The following is a 21,431-nucleotide window of genomic DNA, read 5'->3' on the forward strand; positions in this document are numbered from 1 at the left end:
GAGGTATTCGCCTAAATATTAGTTTTATTTATTTATTTAAATATTATCAGTAATACATAACAAATTACAAACCAGCAATTAAAAAAGGACTGAAGGCGCTGATGGGGGCGCTGTTTTCGCTGGGAAAAATAGGGCACCATGTCTAAAGGCGTTCACATGCAGGGAGGCGCTAATGAAGCAGCGCGATGGGGGCTTGATGGAGGGGGGGCGTCTTACTGGATCGCTATCAGCTCTCTACAGAACGAGTCACTTCTGTACGAAAGCGATCAAGAAAGACAAGTGTTTAACCTATGGTACTCTATAGGCTACAACACGCAGAAATTATCATCATCATCATCAACACACACACAGTCTGAAACCGCTGTCCCAAGCAGGGTCGCGGCGAACCGGAGCCTAACCCGGCAACACAGGGTCGAGGCTGGAGGGGGAGGGGACACACCCAGGACGGGACAACAGTCCGTCACCAGGCAGTCCAAGCGGGACTCGAACCCCAGGCCCACCAGAGAGCAGGACCCAGTCAAACCCTCTGTGCCACTGCACCCCCTATTCTTCTTCTTATTATTATTGTTGTTGTTGTTGTTATTATTTAATATAAATATAGGCTATAATAAAATTAATAATAATAATAATAATAATAATAATAATAATAATAATAATAATTGTGCAAATTAACATTCTGTTACTGATACTATAATTACACAATAATCGTAAAATACATCATCTGTGATGTTTACTCATCTTTTTACTGTTTTCCTCAAACTGACGCTACTGTAATGAGTCCCATATGAAAGAAGACCATGAGTTTATAATATGGTTATTAGCTGCCCTGGCTTACTGAATTATTATTATTTTCACCATGATTTTGTAAAAGGTGCAAAAAGGTTTTATGTTCTTTAACAACGGATGTGAAGCTCATGATGTAAAGTAGCTCCAGTGGTTACTGGCTTTCTAAGAAGAGGACTGATAAATTAAATCAGGTAGACCACACAATTTTAGTAAGTGGCATTTCAAACAGACATGGTCATCCTCACACTGGGTTTGTTACATGCAGTATGATGTATGAAAATATTACATAAATATTACACTGTTTAATATACGGGCATCCCTCGAAAAACAAAATTAATCTCTTTCTAAAAACGGGGTGGATAGCAAAAGCCTATTTCACATTATGTTAATAAGGAAATTAATAATGTAAGCCCATTCAATCCAAACTCACCAAACAAATTTTCAGAAATATCATTAGAATACTTTAAACACCTTTATAACTCTCAACCTGTGATTTCAGCACCATATAAAACACATTTAGACACTTACTGCTCAGGGGCAATTCCTACTTTTCTTTTTAATTGATCAGTTCTCCTCAGAATGAGAGATAAACGAAGCAAGGATCTACTTAATATCTTCCATTTATTGTACTCATTGTTTATATAACAACATAAAGCTGCACACTACTGCTGAAACGGACATACATATCTGAACAACCATCATCTAAACCTTTTCTGCTAATTGCTCTGATGCCTTGCAATCATTCAATTAAATAACACACCCTATATGGCAGACGGACAATCCTGTGAAATTTCATATACTTTCCATAATAGCCCACTCTTTTAAAGCAACATTTACATTCTTAACACTGAATGAGCTGAGCTTAACACGCACACTGACAGAGAGATCTGGATGCATATATGCTAATTACAGTACTTTACTGCACTTCTGCTTCACTCATACAACATGCAAAATCAAATGTCTTTGGACACACTTTGGATAAATTTTGTTATACAGCTATACAGATCTATATACTGTGTGCTGTACAGATTTTCCTGTTTCATCAAAAATTAGGCATCAAAAGTCATTGTTATGAAATTTCAGATAAAGAGAGTTTGTAAACCAAAGAATGCCTGTATTACATTAATGTTAATGTTTATGGCTTAATAAAATACTTCAGGTGCACACTAAAAGGAATTGTACAATACAGCAGTTTTGAGAAAGGAAAGACAGAGCTCCTTTCCTGGATCGGGGCCTTGTTGTGGAGGAAGCACTTGCGTCATCTAGGGATCTCCAGAGCTACAGTATATCGTCGGGAGCAGTATGCTCTTGGTAGGATGTCCCATGGCAACCAGGTCTGGAGTGAAGATCCAGACTAACACGATCCGAAAAACCCCTATGGTGAATGTAAACAAGTCAATGTTTACCTTGCCCGGAAAAGGGTCACCGGGACCTATGCCTGGAGCCAGGCCTGGGGGTAATGTTCCTAGGCAAGCACCTGGTGGCCGGGCAGCCCATGCAACCTGGCTAGGCTCAGCCTGAAAAGGCAATGTGGGAGGGCCATGTGGGCCCACCACCTGCAAGGTCCAGCATGGGGTCAGATGTAATTCCTTTCAGACAGCAGGAAGGGTCAGGGTGGTCCATGGTGTCACAGACCCTCGCGCCAGAAACTGGCCTCAATACAACTTAAGGTCGCAGAGAGGAAACTCTTTTGTGTGTGCTTATACACCAAACAGCAGTTCAGAGTATTCAGCCTTCTTGGAGAAAGTGGGTGGTGTTCTGGACAGGGCCCCACCTACAGACTCCATAGTCCTGCTGGGGGACTTCAACGCTCACATTGGCAATGACTGGGAAATATGGCAGGGGGTGATTGGGAAGAACGACTTTACCGATCTAAATCCAAATGGTGAAAAGTTATTGGACTTCTGTGCTAGCCATGGTTTGTCCATAACAAACACCATGTTTGAACAGAAGGATGCTCATAAGTGTACTTGGTATCACAGCTCCTTGGGTCAAAGGTCAATGATTGACTTTGTAGTCATTTCATCTGACTTGAGGCCACATATTCTGGACACTTGGTTGAAGAGAGGTGCTGAGCTGTCAACTGATCACCATTTGGTGGTGTGCTGGATCAGATGGCAAGGAAAACTGGTGGACAGACCCAAGCGCATAGTGAGGGTATGCTGGGAATAACTGTTGGAGGACCCTGTCCAGAATGATTTCAACTCTCACTTCCGTGAGAACTTCTCCCATGTCCTGGAGGAGGTAGGGGACATAGAGTCTGAATGGATCCTGTTCAAAACCTCCATTTTGGAAGCAGCCAGGCGCAGCTGTGGCCAAAAGCTTGTTGGTGCCAGTCATGGCAGCAACCCAAGAACCCTCTGGTGGACACCGGTGGTAAGGTAAGCCGTCAAGCTGAAGAAGGAGGCCTTTAGGGCCTAGTTGGCTCTGGGGACTCCTGACTTAACAGACAGGTACCGGCAGGTGAAAAAGACAACAGCGGCTGTGGTTGCTGAAGCAAAATCCGGAATATGGGAGGAGTTTGGAGAGGCTATGGAAATGACTTTTGGTCAGCCTCAAAGAGGTTCTGAAGAACAATCTGGCCACTCAGGATGGGTTGGAGGAGCTCGCTCAAGCTGTGCTCAGCAAAGGTGGAGAAACTCTGACCTCAAATAAGGACATTGTTGGGAGGTGGAAGGTACACTTTGAGGAACTTCTAAACCTGAGAGATATGCCTCCCTTGCAGGAGTCAGGGCCAGAGTCCATTTCCCTGGTTGAAGTCACTGAGGTAGTTGGAAGCTCCACAGTGGCAAAGCACTGGGGGTGGATGAGATTTACTAAGAACTGCTTAAAACCCTGGATGTTGTGGGGCTCTGATTGCTTACATGCCTCTGCAATGTTGCATGAACCTTGGGGACAGTGACTTTGGACTGGTAAACTGGGGTGGTGGTCTCTATATCTTTAAGAAGGGGACTGGAGAGTGTGTGCCAAATATCAGTGTATCACACTTCTCAGCCTCCCCGGGAAAGTCTATGCCAGGGTGCTGGAAAGGAGACTCCGACCGATAGTTGAACCTCAGATTGAAAAGGAACAATGCTGGCCGTGGAACAGCGAACCAGCTTTTTACCCTCTTACAGATAACTAGGGGGGCATGGGAGTGTGCTAATCCAGTCTACATGTGTTTTGTGGACTTGGAGAAGGCCTACGACCATGTTCCCTGAGAAATTCTGTGGGAGGTGCTTCGGGGTATGGGGTGCCGGGGCCACTACTGGGGGACATTCGGTCTCTGTACACACCGAGCAAGAGCTGTGTCTGCATCCTCAGCATTAAGTCAAGCCCGTTCAGTATGGGTGTTTGACTCTGCCAAGTTCGTTCCTTGTCCCCACTCCTGTTTGTGGTTTTCATGGACAGGATATCAAGGGGCAGCTGAGGTCAGGAGGGCATTCTATGTGAGGGTCGGAAGGTGATGTCTCTGCTTTTTGCAGATGATGTTATCCTCTTGAGACCATCACACGGATGCCTCCAGCATGCACTGGAACAGTTTGCAGTCGAGTGTGAAGCAGTTGGTATGAGGATCAGCACCTCCAGGTCTGAGTCCATAGTTCTCTCATGGAAAAGGATGGCATGCCCCCTTTAGGTGGGGAGGGAATTTGCCCCAAGTGGAGGAGTTTAAGCATCTTGGGGTCTTATTCACAAGTGAGAGAAGAAGGGAGCATGAGATCGGCTGCAGACTGGGAGCAGTGGCAGCAGTAATGTGGTCACTGTACCAGACTGCAGTGCTGAAGGGGGAGCTGAGCCATAAGGCAAAGCTCTCTATTTACCAGTCAGTCTATGTCCCTACCCTCACCTATGGTCATGAACTCTGGATAATCACCAAAAGAATAAGATTGCAGATAAAAGCGGCTGAAATGAGTTTTATTCACAGGGTGGTGGGACTTACTCTCCAGTTGAGGTGGTTTGGGCATCTGGTAAGGATGCCCCCGAACACCTCCTTTTGCAGGTATACCAGACACGGCCAGGATCCGCTGGAGAGATTATATCTCCCAGTTGGCCTAGGAGTGGCTGGGGATCCCCTGGGTTGAGCTGGAGGAAGTCACAAGGAACAGGGATGCCTGGGCTTCTCTGCTCTCCCTTTTGCCACCATGACCCTAGAAGGACTAAGCAGCCTAGAAAAATGAATGGATGGATGACAGACAAAGCTGACAATAATGCAATTTGTGTGTCCTGCAACTTAAAAGTAACTGCCATATACTTCTCCAGCTAAATTGAATTGGTTTAAAGTAACTTAAATGGCATCACTGTGTGTTGGCAGCTGTGACTAGCAATGACCTCTTTTTACCAATCAATCTGAATGACCACTTATCCCAACCAGGGTTGCAGGGAGCCAGAGCCTATCATGGAAACATTGGGCACAAGGCTGCTTGGGGGGGGTTACGCAGTCTGGACAGCACACTAGTCCATCACAAGGTGACAAGTATGTATGCAGTGATACAACTTGGTTATGTGACAATAAAAATTTCCAGGGCAAGCACCTTGCTTAAGGGTACGACAGCTTGAGGCAGGGATCGAACCTGCAACCTCTGGAGCCAAAGGCAGCCACTCCAACTATACCACCAACAATCTGGGTGATTGCTTTTAACAAGCTCCTAAAAGAGAATGTAAGAGGCCATGTTCCTGTAAATGTTTTACTAGTCACTGCACACAGATCCCCTGAGTGTGCCTTTTCTGCCATGATAGCACAGAGTTAGTAGGGTCTTCTTGGAACCGACCAAACAACTCCATAATACATTTCATTCAGTTAGCAGACACCGCTGTTCATAGCAACGGTCATGAGAAAGTGTAAAAAAAAGTCAGTGAATCAATAATGCATACTGTTTAAACGATCTTTGTAGTACTCCATACATATATTGCTGGTAAGGTGAAGTGGTTGGGAACTTCAGTCTAGTGAAGAAATATGTTCCTGTTAGAGGTATGACGCCTCTGTCACAGTGCCCCCCGGAGCAGAAGCACCGGACCCAAGTGCAGAGCACAGGAAGGTTTCTCAAGGGATGATTTAAAAGACATAGTCGAAAAAAAACAGGCAAATGGTCACCGATGTGCAAACGAAATTCGAAAGGAGAACCTGAGAGACGTAATCCAGTAAACGGGTAAGAAGTCGTGGTAAACCAGGAAGTCACGGAGCTACAGGAGCGGGTGCAGGGAAACAAGGAAGATGGGTGAGGACAACAACAAGGACTCAGGGAAGTGAGGAGAGCTAAGACAAGAACCACAAGTGAGTAACAAGGCTGAACAAGGTTCCACAATTGTGTGCATGCCACGCTTTCCTTTTAGACACTCATCCCCTCATCTGCTGCAGGTGTTCCTCATTGCACTAAGGTGGAGGGCGTGACAGCATCAGTCACCAGTTGGACTAAAGAGAGTTTAATTACTAGAGATGCATGATGTACATAAATTTGGCAAAAGGCACTACAGTAAGTAGAGCTCTGCCTTGCAGTCCAAGAACCCAGATTTGATCCCCTGCTCCCATACCCTTGATCAAAATGTTTAGCCTGAACTGAAACCTTTGTCATGCCGGCACTCCGGAAGGGAGCTGTCGGACCCAAACACGGAGCGTCGGGGTTCAGAAGGGGAATCCGAAAACCACCGTCAAAAAAACAATCCAAGGGTTGCCGATACACAAATCTAACGAGAGGAACATTCCAAAAGCTGTAAGACAAGCAGGAAGTCGTGGAAATCATAGAGTCAAGAGAAGGGAGAACAGGATTGAGACCAGGAGGAAGAGACAAGATAGGTAATCAGGAAGCCCCACACTAGAGCAAAGATCAAGGCTGAACAAAATTCTGCATGTGAATGAACCCTGGACCGCCCTTTTATATGGTCGTCCCCTGATCCGCCACAGGTGATCCTCGTTGCACTGAGGAGGGCGTGATACCCTGCAGTATTCAACTGGCTTAATATACAAACCTTGCAAGTAGCTTAGGAGAAAAATGGAAGCTAAATGGAAAAAAAAAAAAAAAAAAAAAAATGCACACACATTGACTGAAACCGCTTATCCCAATTGAGGTCACGGCAAGCCGGAACCCAACCCGGCAGCACAGGGCGCAAGGCCGGAGTGGGAGGGGACACACCCAGGACGGGATGCCAGTCCATCCCAGGGCACCCCAAGCAGGACTTGAATCCCAGACCCACCAGAGAGCAGGTCCTGGCCAAACCCGCTGTGCCACCGCACCCACTCATATTAATATTATTAATAATAATAATACAGTTAAGATCTCCATTAACCACAGACAACACTTGGGGGTTGCTGGTATTCAGCAGGATCCCATGTGCTGCACCTTCAATAAAAGATTTTTGTTTCTCAATGGAAGGCAGGTGATGATGCCTGTGAATTGAAACCATCAGCATAGTCGCTTCCAGACGAAAGCAACAAAAAGTTATTGGGGTAAGATTCAGTGCCATAAAATGCACTGAGTGTGTTAAGCGCAATATTGAAATCCGACTGAGGCTTTTCTGTCACAGGCTACTTGTAGCTGAAGGTCAGTCACACTTTGATCTGAAAGGTTTTTGCTGCTCAAAGGCCTTTCCAGAATCAATTTGGGCAACTTGCAGCATATTGACCGCATTAGGAACAGCTCTCCATGGATTTAGGCTTTTTTGCTGGGAAATTGCTGACTTGGTACACCTTAGATGGATAGTTTATGTACACCTTTGGGGAGAAAAGGGGCTCCTGTTGGAGAAGCCTTTATTATAAGTCCTGCTGATTGCTGGGATTCTTTGAAAGCAATTTCCCAGGAGGGCAACAGTTCACAGGCGCTTATGACTCTGAGTTACAGCTGAGTTGAGTCATGGGGTGACACACATCGTTATGTGTAGCCGGGAGTGCAATGCAGACACATATCTGCAGAAGGTCGAGACCCAGCCTCGAGACAGCTCACCAGCATCACTGATAGTGTAAGTGATGGTGCATCGTGAAAGTTTTATGGGCACGCGAGGGAGGGCGTAATTGATGATTAATAATGAGAGCTACATTAACAACTTAGACTTGCCTAATTAATTTTAGCTCAGCTGGAAGTTCTGAGGAGCTGGAAGAGATTCAAAGTGTCACACAGCTCTTGGCAGGAGGTGGCTGCAGCTGTGCTCTAACCTTCTTTCAATTACATAATTAACATTATTAGGTTTCCAAATGTATAGTACATTTAGCAGTTATTTTTCAATGTTTTTAATAAATATTTACTGTGAAGTTATGTTTTGAGGAATTAAAAATGCAAGAGCAATTGCGGAAGTGATTCGGATATAAAAACAGTAGTGGCCATCAAGAACTGGTTCTTGCACTTCTGCTCCAATTTAACTCAGGGTTTTGTTGCAGTGCAATAGATAATCTAACTATGGCGGGTGCGGTTCGCGACCCATGATAACTAACAGGAAGCCATGTCACCTGCACAGGACAACAAGCATCTTTTCAACCTGAGTCATGCCATGTCTATGTTCAATATTTCTTTGAAAATATGAAAACACTTCTGACATTATTCCTTTTATTGAAACAAGCCAGTTTTTTTTTTCTTTCCCAAAATGTAATTACCGCTAGTGTCCATATGCAGCATGTGTCTATTTACCCTGGTCCCTGCTATTGAATATATTCTGCATTTTCACTCTGTGTGTGCCAGTGATTTTGGAAGATATTATGGAAAATTATGGCTGGAACAGCGGTATTATTGCTACCCAAATTAACTCCTTATATTTTATAACCGTATCAACAGGAAAATAAACTAGTAGTGATGGTGCTTTTCTGGAGGAGTTGGACTTAAATCGTTTTGCTCCTTTTTGTTTAATTTCTATGCTTCGTTTTCAAAGGATGGGCTGAATACTGGAGAATACCTCTGAATTTGTAATATACTACAATAAATCAAACAAATTACAATAAACAGAAAATACTTTCACAGCTGTTCCGCAATGTCTCCACCTCTGTGTCTCTGTCTCAGTACTGGTAAGACAGGCGAGTCATTGGCCAATTATAACGCGAGTCAGATTAATGACTCATTCTATTGGTTAAGATTAATAGAACGTGTTTTTGTGGTATCCAATAATATGCTTGAATATATCACCCTTTCCCCTGAATCAACCAATACGAGGCCTCTATGTAGGTTTCCAGGAAACACATAAGTTACCAGGGCCATAGGAACAGGGAGATGCACTGCTTTGTGTATGTGGTGGTGTAAAATGAAATGCGAAGAAAATTAAAGAAATTTAACTTTAGGAATCGATGAAAAAATATTTGTAGTTTCCATCTGTGATGGTGAAACTGAGAGCGAGGTGCATTCTTCTCGGTAAGCTGCAGCTGTCGGACTGTTAGCGTGTTTGCTAGCTAGAATTCTACGTCATCAGTTTGATTGAGTATATTATAATATTATGTATGACAGGTTATTTGGTCTTAATCAAATTCAGATAGTGTCACAGACGCCAATAGACTGACAGAAGTTGTTTGATTGCATTTAGAATGAATTCAATAACATGCAGCTGATTTAATCCACATGGCGCTGGTAGTAAAGCATAAAAAATTAAATTCCTGACTCTGTTACACTACCTTTATATTTCTAAACAGACTTCCTCTGCTGTTCAACGCCTCATTTTGCTTTTATCTTAAACACGCAGCATGTGGCAGTTGTCTACACACTTGAATGAGTTCACTTTGACTGAATGATTTTTAAGTGATTACAAAAGAACAATAAAAACGGATTTACTTCCCCTGACGTATAAGTAATATAAATTCATATTACATGTTTTACAGAAAATCCCTTTTCCTTAATCTTAGTCAATGCTTGTTTTTATCAGTTGTTCCCTTATAAACCACTTTTAACAGTGGCTTTTTGCCTGCTGGACTTTAGTTGTTGCAGGAAATAGTTTTACCAAAGGCTAAAGTGAAAATGATGGGCTGTCCATTTTAAACGAGATTCAGATTGTAGTCATCTTTTCTTTTTGTAGAATTTAATGCGCACTTAAATAAGCTCATGTGTCTGCATGTAGGTGATGCTGCAGTGGGGAAGAGTGCCTTGGCTCAGATGTTCCGCAGTGATGGAGCACACTTCCAGAAGAACTACACCATGGTGGTGACCTTTGATCTGCATGTTGTTCTCTGTGCACCTACCTTTAATTTTGTCCGGATCTTGTGCTAGAGTCCATGTGGGTGCCAGGGCTGTGGAGTCGGTGCACAAAACCTTTGACTCCGACTCCAGTAACCCAATAATTTCTTCTGGCTCAATGACTCCAAAGCCGACTCCACGGCACAGATTGGTTCAGTTGCATGTTTATTACTGGGGGACTAATGTGGTTCTACACAAAAACACTCCTGTACAGGGTCACTGACAAACACTCCTTACACAGAACTATCCAGAAACACGGGGGGTGGGATTTAAATCTACGTTCATTAATTTAACTGACTTGCAAATCCAAATTGACTTGCGGTGTTAGGGTACCTACCGTTACGTACCTATTAATACAGCTGTGTAATTCTTGCTGTGTCAGTTCAGGGTAAATACTTTTCTCAAGGGTACTGCAGCAGGAGGTGGAATTCAATCCCAGGTCCGTTGAGTGCGAAGGTGGTGACTCTAACAGTTACACTATCTGCTACCCCCAGGCCTCCTGAAACGCTTCTTGCATACGGTTTTAGAAATATTTAAAATTTTACACTCAAGGCATCCAAGCTGGTGAGAGGGGTGGAACACTGTTTAGGGAAGTTGCATTACTAGCGGTGCATGATATGTAGCTCAGGCAAAGTTAGTTGAGTGTATTTCTGCAGCTTATGAGGGGAGTCTGAAAGGAAGCCAAGCGCTCATCAATACAGTCCTTGTAGCTTTGCCTGCATCAGCATGCTTGAGGGTTGTTAGTGACAGGAAACTCGATAATGAATGCAGCAGACCTGGTAATTGTACAGTGTTCAGGGCCCTGTGAACATAATCGCACTGTGCATAACATCACACAAACAAGTTCTTCAGACTGTGTTGCTCTACTGTGTACACAGTAATCTTTTGGCGTTTTCGTTCATTTCTTGTGCTGCTAAATGCAGAAAGATAGACTTTGTAAAACTGGCAGATTTTTCTGACCAACATATCTGAAATTATTTTCAAAGTTTATAAAGTTCTATTAGGAGCTGGCCTTGATTCAGCTTACTTTTTTGGCTCACTTATACTTTCAAATGAATGAATAAATTTCCTTGGAAACATACAAGTCATACAGTGGAACTTTAAGTTTTGACACATTTAAGCATTTACTGTTAATATGTCAAAATCTCTAGTGTCAGGCGGCAGTAAAATGATCAGAATATTGTACATTATCTGGAAAGAGAAAATGTACATTTCGAATATAGTTATAGTTAGAAATGTTTCTTTGTTTATGGGGTGGCATGGTGGCACAGTGAGTAGTGCTGCTCTCTCACAGCACCTGGGTGGCGTGAGAGAACGTGGGTTTGATCCCTGCTCAGTCTGTGTGGAGTTTGCATGTTCTCTGCGTGAGTTTCATCCCACACTCTAAAGACCTGCTGTTTAGGTTCACCCATAGTGTGTGAGTGACAGAGAGAGTGTGTGTGTGTTCCACTGATGTATGGATGAGTGTCCCCTTGTAAGTAGTGCATGTAGCAGTGTAAGTCACCTTGGTGAATAAAGTGTGTGGGCTGATAACACTACATAGAGTTCACTGGAAGTTGCTTTGGAGAAAAGTGTCTGCTAAATAAATGTTCACTGGCATAAAGTAAAAATGGAGGACTGAAAATGATTGATTTCCTGTTTAGAGAAATGTTGAGTTGAAAAGAGAAATCCTTGTCAGGGTTCTTATGTAAGTAATACATTAGTTTCTCAAGTGGGGATACTATGGTCCTTTAATGACCTGTGACCTAATGAAAGGTACTTTGGGAATTGACCAAAAAGAGGTATTTTCTTGGCCACATATGATATGAGGCTGTGATGGACTGGTGTCCTGTCCAGGGTGTACTCAACCTCACTCACAGCGCTTCTGGAATAGGCTCTGCACCATCCTGACCCTGCAGTGGACAATGCAATTAATGGATGGATATAATGAGGGGAAATCCGAAGGAAGTATTCCAATGTCAAAGTTCACCACTACCTGGTTTCTGAGGTTTTCTTCAGGTGCAGTGTGCTCACACTTCAATATCTTCATCCATTTCAAAAACAAATCTGAGCTGTCCCTGTTACAGGCTGGTGTACAAACCTGCTATTGTAAGTCACCTTGGAGAAAAGCATCTAAATTACTTAATAGTCTAGTTAATTTTATTAACTAATAATAATAGGACTGACATCCCATTGCTTCCAGGACAAGCTCCTGTTTACCTCAACCTGCTCAGGGGAAGTGCAGACACACATATTTGCCAAAACTGTGAGCTGGAGCCTAACCCGGCAACACAGGGCGCAAGGCTGGAGGGGGAGGGGACACACCCAGGACAGGACATCAGTCCATCACAAGGCACCCCAAGCAGAACTCGAACCCCAGACCCACTGGAAAGCAGGTCCCAGTTAAACCTGCCGCACCACCGCACTCCCCTCAGGAGAAGCAGTTTTATAAATTGGATGGATAATTATTATTATCTGCAGTATCAGATTCCTCAAATTTTGTTGGGTAATTGGTAACTGCTCGTTCACTTAGTCTAAATTTAAGTTTCTCATTATCAGAGAGATCCCAACAAAGTGAAAAATTAACTTGTGACACACTTACAGGTACCTGTGAAACTCAGACTTCACGTCCTGTAACATCCTTGAATTTTCCAACGTTATGTGAAGCCCCATGTGAGAAGAGACATGAACTTTGGGTGTTTGTTGCTTACAGGATGGTTTAACTCCAAGTACAGAGGGGTGGAGTCTGAGTGTCCTGCTCTTTATCCCTTGAATATCAGGAGCAGCAGGTAGCATACTGTTTGAACCACTGTATTGTACTCAAAGGGGTGGGGTGGAATCTTCTGCCACCTTCTGCTAAAGTACCCTCGATTAGGGTACTTGAGGTCACTGCAGATGCCTATTTTGATGACTGAGGTGGAGTGTTAAGTAGAGAGTGAACAGTGGAGCAATGCTGCCAGAGGGGAATCTGTGATGATGGCCTCTTTGCTCATGTGCAGACAGCAGGCGTGGAGCTGTTCATGAAGTCTGTGAACATCCCCGAGAGCAGTGACAGCGTGGTGAGTACTTCCTCTGTTCCCCTGTCCTCCTTCCAGATGACACTTACTTTGATGCTTTACCAACAGAACAGTGGAAAGGCTCCCTCTCACCTCTTGGTGTCCTGCTGCAGGAGCTGTTTATCTTCGACTCGGCTGGGAAGGAGACTTTTTTAGAAGCATGCGAAAAGTTGGTGAGAGCATCTGGGCTCCTGTTCTCTGTTTTGCAGCTCCCTCTGTCTCCCTCTTTCTCTCTGTGCGCACCGTCATCAGCAGTATGTGTTTCAGCTTTCATAACAGCTTCAGTGCCATTACTTATGGTTGTGAAGCTCACAAAGACACTGTGGAATGAAACTCAGAAGGCAGTAAATGCAAATGAACTGAAGATTTCAGGCGAAACTTGCTGGTATGTAAAGGTGGTCCTAGACTTGCGACAGGATTCCGTTTTGGCGACCTTGTCATACGTTGATGTTGTCATTAAGTCGCCAGCCCTCTTAAACTATGTTTTAGAAACCATAAGGATATATAATCAATCAATATACATGAATGTTAAGTTGTGTAATAGAGCTGTTATTTCAAACATTCATGTTAAAATTGTACTAATATCATAGTAATGATATAAATACACACACACACACACATTTTCAGAACCGCTTCTCTCATACGGGGTCGCGGGGAACCGGAGCCTACCTGGTAACACAGGGTGTAAGGCCAGAGGGGGAGGGGACACACTCAGGACGGGACGCCAGTCCATCGCAAGGCACCCGAAGCGGGACTCGAACCCCAGACCCACCAGAGAGCAGGACTGTGGTCCAAAAAGTGAATGGAATAAAAGACAAAATGTAAACAAAATAAAATGTTTTTGTAAATAAAATTACGGCACGGATGGACACACTGTCAGTAAAAAATATTGGTGCCTTGCAGCAGCAGATGTTAAGGCCAAATCTCTTAGAATCAAAAATAATATATATAATAACTTTGATGGGATGCCTGTTGTAAGTGTGGATTGTTGTAAGTCGTGTATTTCATAAGTGGGGAACAACCTGTTCATTATAGCTCACAAAATACTACCTTAATTACTTTATAGATTTAGACAATTGCAGGAGTGTGGTGGTGCAATGGGTTGGACCGGGTCCTGCTGTCTGGGGGGTCTGGGGTTCGAGTCCTGCTTGGGGTGCCTTGTGACGGACAGGTGTCCCATCCTGGGTGTATCCCCTCCCCTACCAGCTTTACACCCTGTGTTGCTGGGTTAGGCTCCTGCTCCCCGTGACCCCGCATGGGACAAGCAGTTTCAGACAGTATGTGTGTGTGTGATTTAGAGAATTGCTAAAAATGATTTTTCCCCCCCCCCCAAAATTTAAACAAATTTAAATTAACCATAATGAGCTACCTTGTTTGTTTTGACACACTCAAGTAACAAGGTTACATGGTGTTCAGTTTTGTGGTTCATAACTGAGTTGCTGTGTGTTTGATTTGTGTGTTATTGAAGGTGCGGTTTTTAACGATGCTGTTGGTGTGTGTGTCTTTCCTCTGTGCAGTGGAAACAGCCTTCGGTGTTGTGTCTGGTTTTTGATGTTACTAGCGAAACCTCATTCAGGAGCTGCGAACGCTGGCTGGAGAGGGTGAGGGCTCACTGCCAGGGCCTGCAGGTCCCAGGTGAGGCGGCCAGAGAGGTTGATGTCAAGGTGAACAGGGGTCGGATGAATGTCCACCGCTCTGCCTGTCACTGCAGCTGGATTCTGGTAGCTGGCCCAAGTCCACAATACCCACCTGTGCTTTTGTGGCCATGCAGGGGTGCTTGTGGGCAACAAGTCAGACCTGTCATCACGGCGGGAAGTGGAGATGGCCGTAGCCCAGGAGTGGGCGCAGAGCCAGGGGCTGGAGTACCACGAGACTTCGGCTGTGAGTTTTCGCTCTCCCCTCAGACCGTGTAACCAGCCCCTCCTGACAGTGGTGCTGTTCTTAACACACATTTCCATCAGTACTGTCACACTCTTCACGCTGTAGCTGGAACTCTGTTCATGGGCTCTGGACTACCACGACCCTGCACTGGACAGGTGGTTTATGATGAATGGACATATCCATTACACAGTCTTCTATAAAGTCAGGATCCACGTGTGAAACATCTTTCATATATAAAGTGTAATTTCTGTTAGGTAGTCGACCTAATGGAAATGGATATGAACACAGTTTCCCCTTAGTGAACCGTATGAACCATTGCTGCAAGTTGCTAGACTGTGTAAAACACATTCTGAATGAGATCTTGTGCTTTACTGAAATGCTATTTTAATATCCTATTTGATAATACTGTCCATTCACTGTTTTTATTAGAAATACTGTTACCTAGTAACAGTAGGACAAACTGCTTCCCACATGTACCAGCGATATATCGGAGAGACAGAATATCAACTGAGTGAAACTAAATGTGGAGTCACTTTGTGGGAGTTAAGAGGCTCTCAGAAAGGAAAAACTTGACAAAAGAGGGAGATGGAGAAACTGTAATACAGGAAAGCATTGTGGTCTGAAAAGTTTGAGTACCTAGATTTTTTTAATTGTTAAAATTTTTGGGTGTGTGTTGCAGAAGGAGATGGAGAACTGCGAGGCTCCCTTCGTGTCTCTGGCCCAGGCGTTCTATGGCATGTACCAAGACCGTGTCCAGACTATCCAGAGCCTGGCTTAGGACAACAGCACCAAAAAACACCAGTCTTCACATGTTCCAGGTGCTTCAGTGCCATGATGACTGTCCACAAGGCATTCGTTCAATCAACATGCTTTTATCAAACCAACATTATTACGATTTTTACTTACTTTCACAGTGGAGGATCTCTGGACATCGGACATGTCATACCTTCATATTCCTGTACATGTTACCACTCGTTAAAGATTTTCTGTTTTGCGCAATTGCACTGCACTGTAGCACATTTGGAAAGTGATGCACTGCTGCATTAAATATCAACAAAGAGTGCAAAAACAGTTGTTCATACTACCTGTAAAAATATCATAGTAGGTCACACTGTACACTGGTTCATGGTGAAAAAATATTTTTGTGTGTTTATTTTTTCATATTTCAGTTTTTTGCCTTATTCCCTGAATTTTTTGTTTAGAGGGAAGCAAAGTAAGCCTGTATTTCTATTACCATTAAAGTGCACCAAAACAGAATAGCAGGGTGGTGCCAGTTTAATTTGACTTAATTCCACAGTGTTTACAGCTCATGTCTAGTGTTGTGTTGGTGATCAGTAACACAATGATGATTATGATGTTTATTAGATATTTCAGTTGGTGTCAGTTTATAGAAGCTTTTTTTTAATTTCAGTCATTTTAAATTAGTTGTAATCTGAAAAATAGCTCAGTGTTAAAATGATTAGAACTAAAACCTTTTTAGTAGCTATATTTGATTATGAATTCAGATATGAAAAGGAATTACAAATGGATTTCCAGTCCCAGTTGTATCCATAAGGTGAGGTGTTAGTGCTGTTCTGTAATTGGTGTTTCGGAAACATTGGATTTTTTTCTTTCTGCTGCTCTCCAAGCTCTCTGTATAATGAACTTTACTTGGAACAGTCTATACATCAGAGGTGTATTTGATCATCTGCTGACCAACCTCCCCAACACTATGATATTCACATTGTTTGCTCTCATAATTAATTTTTTGTGTTGTGTAAATGGGATTTGTTTTCCTTAACAAAGCTGCTGTCTCACCTAGAAAGTGACAAAGAGGTATATGAACAAGGACTGAATGAAAGCACAATGAGAAACCTGATGGCTAATTTCCTCTGAGGTGTTCTCCTTTCTCTTGGGAGGCAGTGTGGAGCATAGACATAACACATTGAGTATTTACAGAGACATTCACAATATTTTCAGCTATTTCCATATGCTAATTTGGGTCAAAGCCCAGTCCCCGATAGCCTTTTATAGCTAACAAGGACAACTCTTCCAATTACTGCATGGTAATCTGCTTCACAACACCTTCATTACAGATTCAAGGAATTTCACTTGCTTGAGAACATGAAATACCCATATAGAAAAAATGTGACTGAAGACTGATTATGGTTGGTGAAAAAGGCTTTTTTGTGCTTGTTGACTGAATATGGATATTGTGTTATGGTTGGATCACGCAGTCTAAGTTTAGAGTCAGAGGGTGGGTTGGGGGTTAACAGACAGTTACAATAGCCCAGTTTCCAGGTGATGTGGCAAGTCATAGCAAGGGGACAGCTCAACTGCGTGGGATCCTAGTGGATGCCTTTGAAATTGCTCTCATTTCACCTCTGGTAAAGAAACCCTTCCTGGATCCCAACTCAGCCCAAAACTACAAACCAGTCTCCCTCTTCTCCTTCCCCTCTAAAACTCTAAAATGCCTGTGATCAACTATCTGAATTCCTTATCCGGAACCATCTCCTTGATGGATATCAGTCTGGATTCGAAGTTGGTCACTCCAAGGAGACAGTGCTACTGGCAGTGTCTGATGCTCTCCAGTTGGCTAGAGCTACCTTCTTCTCCTCGGTCCTTGTCCTCCTTGATCTGTCTTCAGCATTCAACACAGTCAACTACCAGATTCTACTGTCCTCTCTCAGTTGGCTTGGGATCAAAGGAATGGCATTAAGATGGTTTGAGTCCTACCTATCTGGCAGATCGTACCAAGTGGTCTGGCAGAGCTCCCGTTCTTCTCCTCTGCCTCTTTCAACCGCTGTCCCGCAGGGGCTGGTACTGGGTCCTCTGCCCTTCTCGATGTACACCGCCTCCCTCGGCCTGGTCATTGCCTCCCATGGATTCAAATACCACTGCTATGCTGATGATACCTAGCTCTTCCTCTCCTTTCTACCTGGAGCATCAGACATTTCTGCACACGTTGCTGCTTGCCTGTCGGGCATCTCTGCTTGGATGTCTAATCACCACTTACAACGCAACCTTTCCAAAACAGAGATTCTTCCCCTCCCAGCTAGCCTGTCTTCCTGTCACGATCTGTCAATCAAACTGGACAACTTACTCATTTTGCCTACCTCCTCCACTAAGAGTCTGGGAGTGATGATTGACTCGAGTCTATCTTTCTCTCAGCACATTGAAGCCACAACCCGGACCTGCAGATACATCCTGCATAATATCTGCAGGAACCATCCTTACCTCATAAATCTCTCCGCCCAACTACTTGTCCAGGCCATGGTGACATCCCGTCGGGAGTACTGCAACTCTGTCTTGTGCGGCCTTCCTGCTACTGCCATGAAACCTCTGCAGCTGATACAGAATGCTGCTGCACGAGTTGTGTTTGACTTGCCAAAGCGTTTCCATGTATCTACTCATTTCTCCGCACTGACTTCCTATAGCTGCCTGGTTCAAATGCAAGATCCTGGTTATTGTCTACAAATGCATTAATAGAACTGCTCCTAGCCATTTACAAGACTTGATCAACTGCTTCACCCCAACCAGACTACTTCGGTCATCTACTTCTGTTCGCTTGGTGGTCCCACGCACGAAAGATAAAGCACGGGGGTTCTCGGTTCTGGCTCTGTTGTGGTCGAATGACCTCCCCCTCTCACTCAGAACTTCTGAAACTCTGTCAACATTTAAGAAGGGTCTGAAAACTCACCTTTTCCAGACTCACTTCGCCCATGATCTCTCAAGCTCATGTATGGTGTAAATGTTCATGCACCAGAACTTTATGATCATACCCAGATAAGCCTTTACACAGCCGCTACTCCTGTATTCTACGTAAATGTTTATTTGTGTACCTTTAAAGAAATGTAGGAAGGATATCAGGAATTGTCTATTGTGAGTTTTATGCACCTTAAGAATCACACGTCTGCAGTTATGTCTCCCTTTCTCCTGTGTAATGCACAAATTGTATTTCTCTGAAATGCATGCTGCTTTAGAGAACAGCGTCTGCTAAATGAATAAAGGTAAATGTAATGATGTGGGTGACAGCAGCCAGGGCTTGTTGATGTTGAGATGTTCCATTGTGGACAAGTGGGAGGTCAGGACCAGACAGCAGGTCAAGACACACTGATCAGCCACAACATTAATACCACTGACAGGTGAACTGAATAACATTGATTATCCTGTTACAATGGCAACTGTCAAGGGTGGGATGTATTAGGCAGCAAGTGAATAGTCAGTTCTTGAATTTGATGCGTTGGAAGCAGGAAGATGGGCAAGCGTAAGGCTCTGAGCGACTTTGAAAAGGGCCAAACTGTGACAGCTAGTTGACTGGGTCAGAGGATCTCCAAAACAACAGGTCTTGTGTGGTGTTCTCGGTATGCAGTGGTTAGTACCTACCAAAAGTGGTCCAAGGAAGGATAACTGGTGAACTGGCGACAGGGTCATGGGTGCCCAAGACTCTCTGATGCACATGCGGAGTGAAGGCTAGCCCGTCTGGTCTGATCCCACAGAAGATCTATTGTAGCACAAATTGCTGAAAACCGTAATTCTGGTCATAATAGAAAGGCGTCAGAACACACAGTGCATCACAGCTTGCTGCGTGTGGGCCCCATCGAGATTTATGACCAGTCAGAGTGCCCATGCTGACCCCTGTCCACTGCTGAAAACATCTACAATGGGCATCTGAGCATCAGAATTGGTCCATGGAGCAGTGGAAGAAGGTGGCATATCCCCTAGAATATAACAGAGGGAGGAAGGAACCGTCAGGTTTGGCACAAAAATCTGCCTGACTTGATAGCTGTGTGAGAATATGTATACTTTTGTTCTTTTGGTGGAACAAATTGATGCCATCAACACAGAGCTTGACATGACCGCACTGAAATTTCCCACCGAAAAAATGAATTGTACAAAAAATCAATTTCATAATCAGTCTGCTAGAAGCCCTGAGCCCCTCAAACATTTTATTTCAGCTCTTTGCCTTTGCTAGCATATCCCTTATTTCCTGTTTAAATGGCTGCATCGTATTTCTCATTATGCTGCTGTATTGCAGTGAAGAAGCTACAATGGCTTTGTGCAAGGAAGATTAGTCACAGACCCCCCCGCAACCCCCAAACAGCTGACGTGGAGCGATGAGTTTTGTTGTCTTAGGTATTTATTTCAATGCCTTTTGATTGATTCTGCTGGGTGCGGGAAAGACGTGAGGAGGGGAACGCCGGGTACACCATTTTGCCCATAGGGAATCATTTCCGATCGAGCATCATGTGGATAACATGGAACCAAATGCAAAAGATCTGATGCATCGTTTAATGTAGGTCTCAGTCTGCGACAGTGTTTGGTTGCAGACCGCATTATAACAACAGAGCACCAACACTGAAGCTGGCGGACTGCAGCTGTCCAACGCTGCTCTGTGGCCATTAGTATTCTGCACCTGTTCTCAGTCACCCAGCTTTACCATCAGCTTTGGAAAGGCCCTGCCTGCAATGCAATATAAAACCACAAGGGGGCGCAAGTATGTCACACTTTTCCTTGACTGACTCGTAACTGGGGAGTTTCAGGGGTTTTTTTTTTTCTGCCCTTGCTGTTTAACCTTGTTTATAAAGGTTTTGTTTTTTCGTAACTCTTGTTTTTTTTCCAATGCAAAATGCACTAATCACGTTAGCCTTGTGTTATTTCCCCTGTTTTACGCTTCCTCACAGAACTTTGCCTCGTCTGATTAAAACATTCGCAGCACAGTGCGCGGCGGGAAGATGGCAACTTCAAGCTAATTTAGGACGGTTCATTATTATGTCCAATATGTCCCTTTCCCAGAGCAGCTTGGCGTGAAGGACATGCTTTCTCTCCATCCTGCGGGAGCTGAGACACTTCCTGTTGGGTCAGAAGTGAAGGCTAACAGTCCTGTGGTGAATTTGGACAAATTTGCCCTTATCTCTATTCAAGCTAATAATTCCTCTACGTATAAAATCATGTTTTAAATCATGTGGAACTGGAACAGACAATAAAAAGCTGAAAGGAGCCGGTTGCTGCTACAGCTAGGGGCTGGTTCACTCATTTTTAGACAAAGGACCGGGTGACAGTCATAAAGTGACGTCACGTGTCCAGGCTCAGCCCTGCATTTTGCAGAATAAGCTCTTCATCTTGTTTTTTTGTCCTTCTTCTCGCAGGCAGCCTATGTTTTTCCGTAGAAGTCCCAACTTCTCTTGGCCCGACTGCTCCCTGACCCAAAGCACAGGTGAGAATGTTCCCACAGCTGTCCCCTGGGCCTCCGCAGGGGAAAGTGCTGCGTTGACAGTCATTCGTAACACCTACTCTACTGACTGCAAGAGCCCCACGCTATCAAAAGCTGCCTGAGCGAGGATCTCGACACTGCAGGCGGGCGGGCGCACGCGCGCCCACTCACACACGTGCACGTCGATGGACATGTCGTGTACTCGTGCCCTGATGTGCAGACTTGCAAGGTTTATTTCTGCTCAGCATTCTGCGGGTGAAACGGTTCACCTGATCCGCTGTGACAGCAAGGAAAGGTTGCAGCCCATTCAGGAAACCGTAGTAGAATACAGTATGTTACTACAGTTTGCCTGAACACCCTGGAGACAACCATTTTTAGTCTCTTGAAAGAGTGTAAAGTATCATGTTGCTGGTTTGTGTG

The 21,431-nt window shown here is 44.1% G+C and overlaps 1 protein-coding gene across 1 annotated transcript; it reads left to right on the forward strand.

The window, feature by feature from the left end:
- The first annotated feature begins 8,934 nt into the window (after positions 1 to 8,934).
- Positions 8,935 to 16,088, forward strand: ift27 (intraflagellar transport 27 homolog (Chlamydomonas)). The gene is made up of 7 exons (XM_018746050.1): positions 8,935 to 9,089; positions 9,787 to 9,866; positions 12,881 to 12,940; positions 13,051 to 13,110; positions 14,455 to 14,572; positions 14,709 to 14,818; positions 15,498 to 16,088. The coding sequence occupies exons 1-7, from the start codon at positions 9,056 to 9,058 to the stop codon at positions 15,594 to 15,596; spliced, it is 561 nt and encodes a 186-aa protein (XP_018601566.1). The 5' UTR covers positions 8,935 to 9,055; the 3' UTR covers positions 15,597 to 16,088.
- The last annotated feature ends 5,343 nt before the right edge of the window (positions 16,089 to 21,431 follow it).

Source organism: Scleropages formosus, chromosome 20 (assembly GCF_900964775.1).
Source record: "Scleropages formosus chromosome 20, fSclFor1.1, whole genome shotgun sequence".
Lineage (NCBI taxonomy): Eukaryota > Metazoa > Chordata > Actinopteri > Osteoglossiformes > Osteoglossidae > Scleropages > Scleropages formosus.

What these genes read in the sequence shown, in the direction of transcription:
- ift27 (XM_018746050.1), top strand. Translation starts at nt 9,056, where the DNA reads ATGGTGAAACTGAGAGCGAGGTGCATTCTTCTCG. An exon ending in TAGAAGCATGCGAAAAGTTG is followed by an intron (nt 13,111 to 14,454) that starts GTGAGAGCATCT and finishes TCCTCTGTGCAG; the next exon opens with TGGAAACAGCCTTCGGTGTT. An exon ending in CCAGGGCCTGCAGGTCCCAG is followed by an intron (nt 14,573 to 14,708) that starts GTGAGGCGGCCA and finishes GTGGCCATGCAG; the next exon opens with GGGTGCTTGTGGGCAACAAG.